Below are 14,228 nucleotides of genomic sequence, written 5' to 3'. Positions count from 1 at the left end.
CGGTTTGTAGTTCGCTGCTCTTTCTAATGGTTAGTGGAAAGTGTGATGTTATACTTGATAAGTTAGTGTAAATGTAAGCTGGTAAGAAATTTTGCGGGGGAATATGACGTCAATATAAACTGACCAATCAGTAACCATGTTTAAAATATGATTGACGTGGATTCTTGAGCACTAATTACCAATTTTCATATTATTTTTCATATTTAAGACATTTGGACATTTGTTAATTCGGTATTTTGTTATTATTTGTATGCATGAATATGAAAGAATTGAATTTAAATCGTAGCGGAATGAAAAAGAAAAGAAATGAATGCTTCCTTCATATGAATATTTTCTCACAACAGAGAAACAGCCAAAAATAAATCTGCCCTGCAGCGAACAACAAAAATCTTCATTATATAGCCCAAACCTAATAAGTTGGTTGGTAGGGATGTGGGATTTGTAAATTGAAATCAATAACTCAAAAACCTTGGTAGAATTTAGGTTAAAACATCACCTTCTGGTCGCCACGTTTGATGTTTGACGCATCACCAAGCAGTGCATGATTGAAGAGCCACACTAGTGAACAGAAACAATCAGAACATCCGCTTTTATTTTTCATCCTGATTCCAAGGAATCGAATCTGTTTTTTTTTTACTCGTCACTCGCCCTTGCCATAGCAACCGAGTGGTTGCTAAGGTAAAGTAACCAGCGGGAGAAAAATGTACCACACTGCATTTTGTACATAGTTCGCAAGTAGTTTGATAAATATGATAGCAAATGTCCCCGGACAATCCGTAAACCTTTTACGTAAAACCTTGAAAAAAAATTACAACAGTCGATCGAGCATGGATACATTGTGACGAACATATGTCTATTGTGTTTGGACCTGGTTTAGTAGCCCTTTATTTCGTATTCTTACACTACCTTTCTAACTACTATCATGTTATTCTGACGTATTAGTTATTCTTTTTTTCCTCGACACTCTTTTCTTCACAATCTTCATTCTCCGTCCCATCTTCCCCATCTGGCTCCTAAAATGTGGAAACAATATGTACGTCAAAGTATATTCCTTGGCAAGGGTGGAAAAAAACAAGGAAATTCTTGAAATCAGCAAAATAACTCCGTTTCGGCGAACAACATGAAAACAGTGTTTATTTATTTCCTTCACAAATTGAAGGAGAAAGAGAAAACAATACGTCAAACTATATATTCCTAGGCATCTCAAAAACAAGGAAAAAATTATCTTTGGCTCCGAGGAAATGCTCGGAAAATCAGCAAAACAACTCCGTTTCGGTGTCCAACATATAACCTGCCATATCAACCTGAGTTAATTTATTTACTTGTTTCCAAAACGACCATATACAGGCCATCTAGTTGTACATTTCGGCAGTAGTTCTTCTAGTTCGAAAACAAACTTGACGTAAAACCAGACAGAGCACCACATCATCACTTGGCAAAGGTGAAAAAAAAAAATTTCTTGTTTTCAAAACGACTATATACACAAGACATCTAGTTTTTCTACAGTTTGGCTGTAGTGTCTTTCTAGTTATATCATATCGAAAACAAACTGCGAGTAAAACCAGACAGAACATCACATATCAAATAAAATTGACGCAGAAACGGAAAACAACAGGTATATAGGGGGAGGAGAATTTCGCAAGTCAATATGAGCATAAAAAAATTTGCCCTTTCTCGGGGAAAATGAATTTTAAATAGCAAAAACAAAAAAAAGCAACACTATGCATTCAATTGCATTCAATCTTCTTATATCAGTTTACCTGAGCGAATGTGTTGATCAAAAAGTCCCCGATACATTTGAGCATTGGCGTGAGCATCACTCCAAACAGTGCGCCAGAACAGAAAATGAGTGCGGCAGCATTCTTACGGATGTGAATAACATGCTAGAAATTTAAAACAAAAAACATAAAATCATCTCATGTATGACACATCACGGCTGTTATGAGGGCAACGAATTTATTGCACTTTCTTGGGTGATAATGAAATAAGATTTTTCTCAAATATATATTGAAGAAGAATTTGCCACTGGCTGGTAGCGCTAGATGTATACTAGGTGAGTGGGTTAAAAATATAAAAAGTGCTAGAACAGATCGACTTTACAGATGTTTTGAGAATACTACTTCTTTATCAGTGCGCAGTTGCCATTATAAAATTCAGTATGAAAACTTTGTAAAGTCACTGTTCCACTGTGTTTTCCAGCTGCAAAGCTTGTCGTAGAGGAAGTAACCTCAAAACGACTGTGAAATCGATCTGTTAGGGCGCTTTTTATCTGTTTATACTGGCAACTCGTTAACTTAAAGGCCAATCACTCCGCCATTTTATTCCCTCGCACAATGGCGAGTCACTCAAAGAATCCGTCACCATCGGATAATTCAAGCGAGATATTTTAAATATTTAATGATGATTCAACCAAGATATTTTAAATCAAATATCGTCAATAACATCAGACTACATTCGTAGAGTGTTATCCTGTAGTTTACTTGCAAATAAACCACTGTATTTTCAATGATAAACAATAACAGAGTGATGTACACTCTTTAAATTTCAAATAGAGTTAGATTTCCCTTGGATTTGTTCCTTATTTTCAGTAACTTTGGATAGGATAACTCTAAAACCTGGATAACTTGAACTCCCTGTTAATTTGAACCCCTGGTTATATTTTAAGGCTTTATAACAATTTACTCCCAAAAACATAATTTTGATAATGGTTGAAATTTTGTAATTTTTTTCATGGGTGTTTTACATTATGCATATTATTTTATTACATATTGACCCTATAAATTCAAATCGATGCGAACTGATTTCAGTTTTCTTCAAAAGTTAGGAGGGCTCTACTACATTCAATATCAATAACAATAACAATAACAATAACAATAACAATAGCAATAATAATAATAATAATAATAATAATAATAATAATAATAATAATAATAATAATAATAATAATAATAATAATAATAATAATAATAATAATAATAATAATAGTAAAAGTAATAATAATAATAATAATAATAATAATAATAATAATAATAATAATAATAATAATAATAATAAAATAATAATAATAATAATAATAATAATAATAATAATAATATAATAATAATAATAATAATAATAATAATAATAATAATAATAATAATAATAATAATAATAATAATAATAGTAAAAGTAATAATAATAATAATAATAATAATAATAATAATAAAATAATAATAATAATAATAATAATAATAATAATAATAATAATAATAATAACAATAACAATAACAATAATAATAATAATAATAATAATAATAATAATAATAATAATAATAATAATTATAATAAATCTACCTTGATATCTTCCATAACACTCTCAACATACACATCTCTACAAAAAAAAAAGGATAAAACAATAAAAATAGTCAATTTTAAGATAACAAATGCAATTGAAAGATTTGAATAATTATTGTTTCTGGTTTCTACAGGGTAAAAGATGTGAGGATGCATGTCAGGAAATTAAAAAAAACCCTTGAAATATACCAAAAATGGAAAAGCCTATTTTCTCTTAGATACCTCATTCAAAATACCTGAGGTCTAATTTTGACAAGTAAAAGTATGACATGCATCCCTATCACGTTGACATAGGGAGAAACCCCCCTCAAGGCCCGTGACCCATACCCTTCATGGTAAGTGGTTATACAAGAAACTAATTCCTCTGTATGTTAGCTGTATAGGGGAAAAAATAGTATCTTGAAAAATCCAAGTCTGAAAATACTCTAAGGTCAGTCCCCATCACCACTGAAAGTTATAAAAATGCACCCTCAATTTGTGAGGTTTGTACACTTTGGTAGTATTTCTTAGTCCAGTAAGGGTAAATATCAGTAATCAACTTCATTACCATCATCAATGGCAAACTCATTGTAATTATTCTTACTTACAGAATGCCTATAGGATCTGGAACTCGTTGGTTGGGATACTTCTCAAAGTTCTCTATAAAAGCTGTCAAATCTTCTTCATTGAATTTGTCTTGTGTAAGAAAATACTGGCTTCCTCTGCGAAAACTACACAGAATACACAACTTATTGTTCGTGATATTCAATTAGAGCATGTATTAAAAAGTAACTTGACAAATGGAAATGCTTATAAGTAAAGTATCATAATCTGTGAAAAATTTGTGAGGATGTTGATGATACATTACAGCCCATTGTTGTTGACAGGTGGAAATCCTACTGAAAACATATTTTTTTTTCATTAGGATTTCCAATTGATTTCCATAAAAATGTTTTCAGTAGGATTCCCACTTGTTGACAACAATTTTTATACAAATTAAGTTTTATTGAGCATAAAATTTTTTTGAGTGGTCAGTTTTTTTTCGTATATTTCTTATGTTTGGAAAATTGTCCTGGGATGTCATAATGTACCAAATATTGACTACTGTATTTTCATTATCAATATCATTATTAAGGGGATCAGTCCACTGTTCCAGGGTTCAATGTCTATAGAAATTTACTTACAAGGATATCTTAGGCATTGCATGAACTTCAAATCTCTTCCATGTCACTAAAATAGCAATTAGAATAAAAAAGTCACATAATGCAAAATTGATTTCAAATTCAAACAAGGTTGCACTTGGCAAATGTGTATTGTTACTTGCAGTGCCTCATGGTATCAAATAGATAAGCAAATAAGTAGAAATACAAACAAATCCACTTTTGTAAAATTGAGGCATTTTTGCATAATGCTCCTTTAAACATTTGCACACCTTTTAGATACCAGAATTCAGTCATTTCACTTTACCCATGATACCCTGCAGGTTATGGCACATTGATTCTTGAGTGCAACCTTATTGCATGGTTTTAGAAGCATCATGGAAAAACAATTAATTACACATAATTGAATGAATATCTCTAGCACCTTTATTTTTTCATGTTCTTCTTTATTGAATGGGATGATTCTCATTTAGGGAAAGTTGATTTATTATCCCGAGGGGGGGGGGGGGTGTGTGTGAGGATTTTGATAAGAGCAAGGGAATAAAATTAGTTGACTCCCTTCAAGAGGAACAAAATTTTCCATCCCCCCCCTAATGCTTCCCCCATATTGTCTGTGCCCCCCCCACTCCCGAAAATCAAAGAAAGAATCGAAGAAAGGAACGGCAATGACAATGTTAAAGGATCAAGAGATTAGCTGCAAGCTGGACAGAAAGTGGAGGGGAAGAAATTGACTGGAAACATTAATTTAGAAAGAGTGAAGGCACTCAATTTCTCAAAGATGCGACTAACTCCAGGTTGCAACCTGATAATGGATGATGCTATAGATGATGTAAAAGAAGCAAAAAGGCCATAAAGGCGCGATATCGAACTTTTCTGGCACTTTGATATTTATACGATATTTATCACTCATCTAAAATCGTATATAAATCGTTTTTTTCTTCACAGGGTTCTAGTATCAGATATTTAGTCTATGTTATAAAAAAGCTCACAAATCTAATTTCTGATATTTATCAGATCTTATACCCTTAGAACTGCCATGTTGAAACTAGAATTATTGTATCTCATGACTTGATAATATCAGATAATATCACAAGATTTACACATAGAAAATCATTCAAATTACTGATATATATCAGACACTATTACTTTAGAGAGCTGCTGTGTTGAACATTGATTATTATTGAATCTCATGACTTAATAATATTGAATAATAGACTCGTTCTACAAACGTGACAGTCCCGTAGATTTTGCAGTCGAATATCCGATAATATCGAGGGGTCCAGCAGAGAGGATGAAAGAATCTCTATAGATATCCAGTAGATTCTAATAAGATAATCTCCGATAATATCACAATATCGAGGGGTAAAGCAGATGGAAGGAGAGGATTGAAATAGACATCTAGTAGATTCTAAAAAGATAATCTCCTATAATATCAAAATTACGAGGGGTCCAGCAGAAGGAGGAAGAGGATCTAAATAGATATATAGTAGATTCTAATAAGATAGTCCCAGCAGAAGGAAGGAGTGTATCTAGTAGATTATAATAAAATAATCTCCGATAATATAACAATATTGAGGGAAGAGGAGAGGAGAGGAAAGTAAAGGAAAAGGGTCTAACCATAATCTAATAGCATATAATTAGAAGGAAACAATGATATGATGCTTTTCGATCTTCTCCTTGCAAGAAAAGCGCAGCATGAGAAAAGAGAAAAGAAAGAGAGCGAGGAAGACAGCGAATGAGATATGAGCAAGGATTTTAATGATGGAGAATGATTGATGATGGAGAAAGAGAAGCGCTTATAGCATTCAAATGTTTTGTTTGTATTTGTGATATGGAACATAAGCACTTATAATATTATATAGCAGAAACCATAAAAAGATGTATTTAGGGTGTATACAGGTTTGCATTGCATAGATAAAACGTGGCTTAATAAGTATCCTGGATTGCTGGATTGTGCATGCCAAATAACTGCCCCCTTACCGTGACAAGTTAAACCAAGAAGTCTGATTAGACACTTCATCAAATTATATAGTAGAGAAAACACCCAATGGAATCAGTTACCCCCCTTTTAAAATCCAAACACTTTCAATGCCCCTCCTTCAGACCTCAAAAATTCTCAAGGCCCCTCCACATTATCCTTATGCCCCCCCCCCCTCAGGATAAAAATGAACTTTCCCTTAGTGGACCTTTTTCTCCTGGTATCCTAGCTCACTCTGGTACTCGATTTTCTTTTATTTGAGCGGGCCTTTCTTTAAAATTCCCTGATCCCTTCCCAGGCTACAGGCCTGACAGACAAGTGCTGGCATTTTTAACTTTACTTTAACTTTACATTTGCTATTCTGTTCCTGGAGCACTTTGGCAACCACTACTTTGTGTCCAAATCTGTAAGTAAGAATAAATTAATGTCAGTCTCAGGTATTTGATTTTGAAAGCTTTATATAACTAAACTAATTTCAAGCAAGTGAAAAAATAAAAAAATAATTTTGACAGTCCTATCACATGGCTTTTCCGCAGTGCAGATTATCTACAAACTAGCAATATCTAGTGTACACGAGCATAAGATGTATTTTTTAGATCCATTTCAGAAACCTTAGAAACATAAACAAAGCCTCAACACTGAAAAATATTTGTGTACAGCCATGCCTATTCGGACTCTAATAATTCATATCTATCAACTGTATAAAATTGACGAAGGAAAGGAATGGGGTAAGAGAACTGGTTAAATACAAATTTGACAAAAAATAAGACCTGTAACCTATGGCAATTTACATGTGCCACAATGCTTATTTCATTTATCACGTCTCAGGCTTATATGAGAGGTGCAAGAGTAAAAATTCCAAAGAATGTATAACAAAACAGACTTTCAATGTTAAAATGTTGAGTTAAAAGTTATTGTCACTTTTTTTAGTCCTCTTATCACAGAAGTCTATTTTGTGACATTGGTAGGCCAGGCGCATATTCAGGGCACTTACTCATGTTTTTTTTCTCTTAGCGAGGTGCTTACTTGCTAGAGGCATTTATTTGAGGGGGGTCTTATTCAAGCAATTACGGATACCTGGGATTGGAGGTCACAAATGCAAGAATGAGGTGGAACAAGGGTGGGGGAGGGGGAGTGGCCTTGCTCTTGGGTTTCGTTATGATGACAACGTTCTGGGTACCAGACGATGTTATTTGACCGGTACTGGCATTTAAAGATATTACAAGAAGATTTATTTAGCTCATGAAGTTTTGTTTATCTTTTCCTGGCTGAAAATAGTGTGTGATATATTGTGCACAATACTCTTTTAGTTTATATCTTCCCCTCTTGCCCTTCCTATTGAAAGTGTCAAAGAAGAAATTAGCTGTTGTTGTTGGTTGATTATGGATCTTTGATAAGGATTAATAGTACTTTACTTACTTTTTCTGTATTGCTAGAAATGCTTCATCAATCTTTTTACATGCTTCACAGCTTTCACTTTTGCTTGAGCTAAAAAAAGCAACAGTAATATAAGCTTATTAAAAATTGCAAATCAAAAAATGCACGTGGAAATAAAAAAAAGAAGTGGAAATCTCACTTACAAAGCTATCAGCCAATCACCCGTAGTTGAACCAGTTGAAGCTTGAGTTAGGTGCTCAAAACTATCATCATCTAGAATTTTGATTTCTTCTTGGCAAAGAGAAATACAAAGTAAATGTAAACAAAATAAAACCGAAAACAACGAAAGAAACATATTCCTCGCCATCTTGCTACAGCGATAATTACCCGAGAGACTCCGAGAGACAAGACACGTTTTCGAAAACAAGTCGGAATCACTCGGAAAACAATCGGGTTTAACACAGGAGACCCATAAGTCGATATGGCGGACGAGTGTGAAAAAGCAACGTGAAAATCGTATCACGGTTTTATGTGAAAGCATGCCTCTTATAGTGATCACTGGTTTTCCTTGCTCGGGAAAGACTAAAAGAGTGGAAGGACTAAAAGAATTCTTTGAAAAGAAAGACAAAAGTGTGGCAATTATCAATGACGACTACGCTGAAGTCGATAGAAGTTCAACTTATTCAGGTAGGCCAGCAGTTTTCAGTTTTTTTTAATCTACTCACTTGTAGCAGTTCCATGATTTTAAAATGCGTTTTGACTATAACAAAATCTTGATTTTAAACTCCATAGATTCATCTTACGAAAAGGCTGTAAGAGGAACTCTTAGATCTGCAGTTGAGCGGTCAGTGGTTGTTTTTGTCTGTCTTCAATTTATAGTAAGCTTAAAGTTATCCAGGGGAATGGGGAGGGGGGGGGTCTCCTAGATAATTTAACTTTTTGCGTGCATCTGTCCTTTTATAGATGCACAGATGACTTTACAGCATGTCATGAACAAAAAAGTAGGCAACAAGACACAGTTGAGTTGAGTGATTGTTGTTCATGACATGCTGTGACTTACTCTGTGCATCTATTAGAGGACAGATGCTCAAAAATCTTATTGTTTTATACAATAATTATTTTAATGTTTTGTTACATTACAAACTAATTTTGGTGAGCACGCGCAAATGCTTACGCCAAGCGTGCGTGTGTCCTCTATAACACATGGATCCTTGACCAGTCAGAGCGTGAGGTTTACAAGCGTCATTAAAGTGGTAAAGTGGTGCACAGCTATTTCAGATAAGGTTGCACTGGTGAATCTGTTGTAATCTGCAGTGGTTTATGGGTAACGCAATCACAGAGTCTCTGAAAGCCTCTGGCAATGGGCCTGTTCGATCATTCTAATTCCTAACTCTTCTCCTCCTAAAAGTTGTCTAAAAGTTTACCTTATTTCTACAACAGGTTGATATCCAGAGACAATATAGTCATTTTAGACTCCCTTAATTACATCAAAGGTAATTGTCTAATTCATTTTTTTTGTGTCATTAGCTTACGTGTGATTCAATTTTTTTCCAGTGTAACTGACTATGCATATCCTTTCTTTAGGTCCCCTCTTTTTTGTATGAAGACTGTTGTGTAGGGGGGTGGGGAGGCTAAGGACTGCCAGCACCCGCATTTAAGCAACACATGGTGGTGCTACCAGCAATTCCATTGATCAAAATGATGAAACTTTTAATATTTCTTACCTCTATTAAATAAACTTATAGCAAATATTTCACTTAAAGAGAAGTGAAGCTTTAAGCAACACAATTGGTAAATAAATAAAACATAATAATAATAACATAAATTCATGTCCACTGCTTGCTGTTCTATTTTTGACAGGTTTTAGGTATGAACTTTATTGCAACGCAAAAGCACACAAGTCAACACTGTGTGTGGTGAGTAGTCCTCTTTGTTACATTGTGATTATCATGGGAAGTGCTCTGTTATTTTGGGACTTAATCAAATTGTTCATTGTATTATCAGTGTCAAAGCAGGGCCGTAGCAGAGGTTGGGGCACTGGGGGCATGTGCCCCCCCAGTTATTTAAAAAATATATAAGGAAATGACCAGGCGTGGCTGTGCCCCCAAATATTTTCTTAATGTTTCTGTACTGTGCATCCCTCCAATATATTGAAGCCTGCTACAGCACTGTAAAGTCTTCCGGTTCAATTCCTGGTTGAGACATGGATAGTATCTTTCTGTTTTTAAGCCTTGAATTTGACTTGTTGATAGTATCTTACGTATGCTTACGGTATCTTAACGTAGCTTACAAGAAGCTTGTGTTCCTTAGTTCCAAAATGGGACATTCTTAATATATTAGGATTTTAAATGTAAAGCTCTTAAAACATTTCTGTATAAGCCATAAAAGTTATATGAATTCTAAATGTTATTGATGTTATTGATGTGTTATTGATTGAATGTAAATTAATTTATGATTGTGTTAATTTTAGATTCATTGTGATACCCCGGAAGATGTATGCATAGAGTGGAATAGATCAAGAGAAAAAGGATATCCCGAGGACATGTAAGGACATACTTGTAACATTTGATGTGATCCATTTTTATTACAAGGTGGGAGAGGTAGGGTGGAGGCATGCAGACTCTGAGCACTCCTGTTCTTTCTTTCCCACCAACTATAGTAATGACCTCTTGTCTATGAAAATAAGTCACACAATGGTTCTCCCATAGAGGCACACTTGTCCCTGTTGCAAAATATAGTTTACATGTATTAAGATAGTTTTATGTGTATGTACTGTAGCAACCTCACCTCGGTTCTATTTCCAGCCGTCGCTAGGCCTTATTGGCATTTGAAATTGAGCCTAAACCTCACAATGATAAACAAATTCTTGCTGCTTTTAATTGTTTCCGCTTTCCTGTTTAGATTGCGAGCATTAGTAATGAGATATGAATGTCCTGACTCCAGAAACAGATGGGATTCTCCTCTTTTTACAGTGCATGTAAGTTGATTAATCCCTTTCCATCATTATGGTAAAAAAACGTTCTCATAATTATTTGATATAAATTACATGCTACTTGTTTCACAGCCAGATGATGAATTACCCCTGGAAGCAATATATGAAACCTTAATAAACAGAGTTCCTCCCCCGCCCAACCAGGCTACATTACCGGTAAGATTTAAAAAAAATTTTTAAATATCTTTCATTTTTAAATATTGGTGAAAGTAGGAATAGACATGGCCGTGCAGATTAAAAATTGAATGGAGATAAATATATATTTATTTTTATTCCTTCTTTTAGCAACCGATATCAGCTACAAACTTCATGTATGAGTTAGACAGAATAACCCAAGAAATAGTGACAGTAAGTGGTTCATATTTCTGAAGAACTTGTAGATTTAATTTAAATTCACCTTCACCACATCTTCCCACAACTCTTTGTGTGGCGCATGTGAAACCGAGGTCATGCATAAAAATTGTCAACAAGATGGCAAAGGTTTTTATCCTCGGTTCCATGCACGCGTCGAAAAGAGTTGTGGGAAGATGTGGGAAAGGTGAACAAGAATGTTAATATGTATATTTTCTTTTTGTGTAGAATATCCTCAATGCCCAGAAGACCTTTGTTCCCGGGGATAGTGTTGCGGTCCCAGGCACAACACAGAAAATATCCTTTATTTGTATATTTGTCAATTACTTTTTATTTCGAGCAAGGTAACAAGTATTGAAGAGGGGATTATTTTGGGCACTTCAGGGCTGTAGAGTTTATAGCAAAGGTAACATTTCTTCTTCTAGCCTTGGTGGGAAGGCTGACAGCTCTTTAGTGCCTCTACCTTTCTCCACTTCGCTCTATTTCTGGTTCCAACATGAGTTCAATGAGTTAGTTCTCAACTTTTCCTCCAACGGTTTTTCTCTGGATTCTCAGGCTTTCCTCCCACCACACTAAACAAAATTTTCAATCTAAGCCGTTTTCCTTGGCCAGACATGAGGCGTATGTCATTTCCTATGCCTTCTACTTGACCATGTTGTTGTATCTGCACCCAAAAAAGAAAATGACACCCTCTATCTGTGTTGCAGCTCATTCCCCCTGTATTGAAAACTCAACCTCTTACAGTACCAACACGGAATGTGAACTACTTGAAATTCATGTGTTGGAATTCATGTGAGAAACAATTTCAGTTTCATTACAAGCTGCATCAATCACTTTCTAGCCTCAAGTTGATTTTCTTTACCCTTTCCACATTACCCTACCAAGACAGGTGAACATGGCAGAATTGCGCCGAACCCGCCGCCAGTTCATAACGTACACAAAGATGCATCCCGTAGAAGATACGACCAAGATAGCCAATATGTTTGTACAATACATTAACAACTGTATACACTGAAATGAATTGTCTAATAAATAGAAAAAAAAGTTTATGACTCACTAGTTTGCTTCTAAGTACAGGCGGTTTTTATCGCTGCAGGAGTGAATGGGTTAAACAATTTTTTGTTACATTGGAGCCCCAGTTTACTTAGTGATGAAATTTCAGACCTTTTCAGTTTTCTAATTTTTAGACCGTCTCTTCACCATAAAGGGTTTAGATTGTGCACAAAACAGATAATAGATAAATACAGAAAAAGCATGTTTAAGACTCACTTTTTTGCTTCTACGTACAGGGCGGTTTTGGACGCTGCAGGAGCGAATGAGTTAAACCAGTTAGTGATTTTGTTACATGGGAGCCCTGGTAGGTTACTGAATGATGGGTTTCGCCTCTTTATTTCTATTTTCAGACCATTCTTTTACCAGAAAAGGTTAGCTTCTCTCAAAACACAAAGACTACCAGAAAGCTGCAGGTTGTCTGTAGGTCTATTTTCCTGCTAGCGGAGGCCTCTTTTCTCTGTATTTCCCTGGGCCAGGCCAGCGAAATGCAGAGAAGAGTCCTCTGCTAGCAGGGAATAGGTCTATGTGAAAACAGAAAAATAAAACAAAGAAGCTTCAGGGAATCGACCTGTAGATAGTGTAATCGCGGAAATAACTCGATCCACGGATGCCCCCATACTATGCTTTTGCTATTTTGCTTGCCCGCGGGACCAGGGATAGCCCAAACTCAAGATGACGGCCAATTATGCGATGGACCGAGTATTACGCGATGTAAAGAGCGTTGAGCGTTCATACATACTCAAGGGTCTAGCCCTTTCCGGTTGAGTCCACCCCAGCAATATTCATGTCTGAGAGGTATATTACATGGGACAGACTTGCCTTATTCTTTATTTCTCTTTTATTGTTCCTATATTTGTTTTACATATCTTTAATTGCTGTTTTAAACCCCCTTCATTTTTTTTCTAGGTTTGTTAGTACAACAGAATGCCATACGCAATAAAATCACAAGGTTAGGGTTCCCTTGTGAGGTATACTAATAGTACTAGCGCTGTAACGCCTTGTATCATTACTGCAGTAACTGAAATGTCATTGCATGGATTGACATAGTAGGGCAGCCATGTCGGATATTGGAATACGACAGTAAAAAGAACACATGACCAGATTATTCACAATCTTATGACACATGCACTCTTCCCTGTGAAATTATTTTACTTCCTTTTTTTTTCATAACACTTTTCCTAACTGCAAAAATATATCTCTTTCCTTTTCCATTTTTTTTCATTGTGACACAATCAACAAAACCACGACCACTTAATAGAATTTGATAGCCTAATATATGTTGTCAACTAAACACACCTGAAGGATATGCTAATTAGTCCACGATACATAACCTGCCACGGCAACGGAAAGAATCGTTTATTTTGCCACCAAGTGAATGTACGTTCCATCTGATCTATTCAAGTCCGGTATGAAACCTCAGTTTCACAGCATAGTTTCACCAAAAAAAAAGTTTCTTTTCCCCCAGGAAAATGGCACTGAAAGACCCCTCTGAGGGGTAACACATGCGATTGTAACTTGAGGTAACCCCAACGTTGCTATTGCCATTCTCCTTCTCACTTTGACAGTACAAGTCAACACTGTCTGTCTCGCTAGCATGACACTACCAGCATGTCAGCAATATACACGTCGCTACTCTACCCACGTGTCTGGAATATTCACCTTCCTACACTACTTTGAGGAAATCCAGTCCAGGCAGTTCCGGGATGTTGATGGTTTCTAGCGAGACGGCGGAAGGGGTGAAAGGCAGAGTGACGGGGAACAGGTACGCGGTATCAAGCATTAGGTACATAGGGTCAGTCTTATTATGTCCTCTCTCTACCACAGCGCGAATCACCGAGGACGGCACGCGAGCCTCGTACTCGTTTGCGGGAGTGTACATAGACAGGATCTTCTGGACCTGCGAATACGATAAGAATCGTCAGGGGCTGGAGAGGGGATGATCAGAGTAAGAATAAATTGGTAGCGATAATAGCCTCAGACAAACGCCATTTTGTCATCCTAGAAA

The 14,228-nt window shown here is 35.6% G+C and overlaps 3 protein-coding genes across 5 annotated transcripts in view; 1 reads left to right on the top strand and 2 right to left on the bottom strand.

Annotated features, from left to right (window-relative positions):
• Positions 1–575: 575 nt before the first annotated feature.
• LOC5511268 (thioredoxin domain-containing protein) lies at positions 576–8,244 on the bottom strand. The gene is made up of 8 exons (XM_048725700.1): positions 8,031–8,244; positions 7,870–7,938; positions 6,802–6,854; positions 4,497–4,542; positions 3,921–4,043; positions 3,334–3,370; positions 1,761–1,883; positions 576–1,013 (listed from the first exon to the last, which is right to left on the bottom strand). The coding sequence occupies exons 1-8, from the start codon at positions 8,192–8,194 to the stop codon at positions 939–941; spliced, it is 690 nt and encodes a 229-aa protein (XP_048581657.1). The 5' UTR covers positions 8,195–8,244; the 3' UTR covers positions 576–938.
• Positions 8,245–8,277: 33 nt separating this feature from the next.
• LOC5511290 (protein KTI12 homolog) lies at positions 8,278–12,763 on the top strand. The gene is made up of 10 exons (XM_032380549.2): positions 8,278–8,514; positions 8,620–8,671; positions 9,268–9,320; positions 9,688–9,743; positions 10,298–10,371; positions 10,729–10,804; positions 10,892–10,975; positions 11,105–11,167; positions 11,399–11,467; positions 12,042–12,763. The coding sequence occupies exons 1-10, from the start codon at positions 8,367–8,369 to the stop codon at positions 12,183–12,185; spliced, it is 819 nt and encodes a 272-aa protein (XP_032236440.1). The 5' UTR covers positions 8,278–8,366; the 3' UTR covers positions 12,186–12,763.
• A 260-nt stretch (positions 12,764–13,023) lies between these two features.
• Positions 13,024–14,228, bottom strand: part of LOC5513646 (unconventional myosin-Va) — a 37,417-nt gene continuing 36,212 nt past the window's right edge. For all 3 annotated transcript variants that reach the window (XM_048725698.1, XM_048725697.1, XM_048725699.1), the window contains one exon: positions 13,024–14,120. In XM_048725698.1, the coding sequence (XP_048581655.1) occupies positions 13,887–14,120 (234 nt within the window). In that variant the 3' untranslated portion in view covers positions 13,024–13,886. The remainder of the gene's footprint in view (positions 14,121–14,228) is intronic.

This window comes from Nematostella vectensis, chromosome 3 (assembly GCF_932526225.1).
Source record: "Nematostella vectensis chromosome 3, jaNemVect1.1, whole genome shotgun sequence".
Lineage (NCBI taxonomy): Eukaryota > Metazoa > Cnidaria > Anthozoa > Actiniaria > Edwardsiidae > Nematostella > Nematostella vectensis.
Note: the sequence above shows the minus strand (reverse complement) of the source record. Positions and strands in the feature narration are given on the sequence as shown.

Bases quoted from the DNA above. Each gene is read 5' to 3' on its own strand.
- LOC5511268 (XM_048725700.1), bottom strand. From the start codon at position 8,194: ATGGCGAGGAATATGTTTCTTTCGTTGTTTTCGGTTTTATTTTGTTTA. The intron at 6,855-7,869 runs GTAAGTAAAGTA...TCTTACTTACAG, and splicing joins TTTCTAGCAATACAGAAAAA to ATTTGGACACAAAGTAGTGG. The intron at 1,014-1,760 runs GTAAACTGATAT...TCCACATTTTAG, and splicing joins TGATCAACACATTCGCTCAG to GAGCCAGATGGGGAAGATGG.
- LOC5511290 (XM_032380549.2), top strand. From the start codon at position 8,367: ATGCCTCTTATAGTGATCACTGGTTTTCCTTGCTCGGGAAAGACTAAA. The intron at 10,805-10,891 runs GTAAGTTGATTA...CTTGTTTCACAG, and splicing joins CTCCTCTTTTTACAGTGCAT to CCAGATGATGAATTACCCCT. The intron at 10,976-11,104 runs GTAAGATTTAAA...TCCTTCTTTTAG, and splicing joins CCAACCAGGCTACATTACCG to CAACCGATATCAGCTACAAA.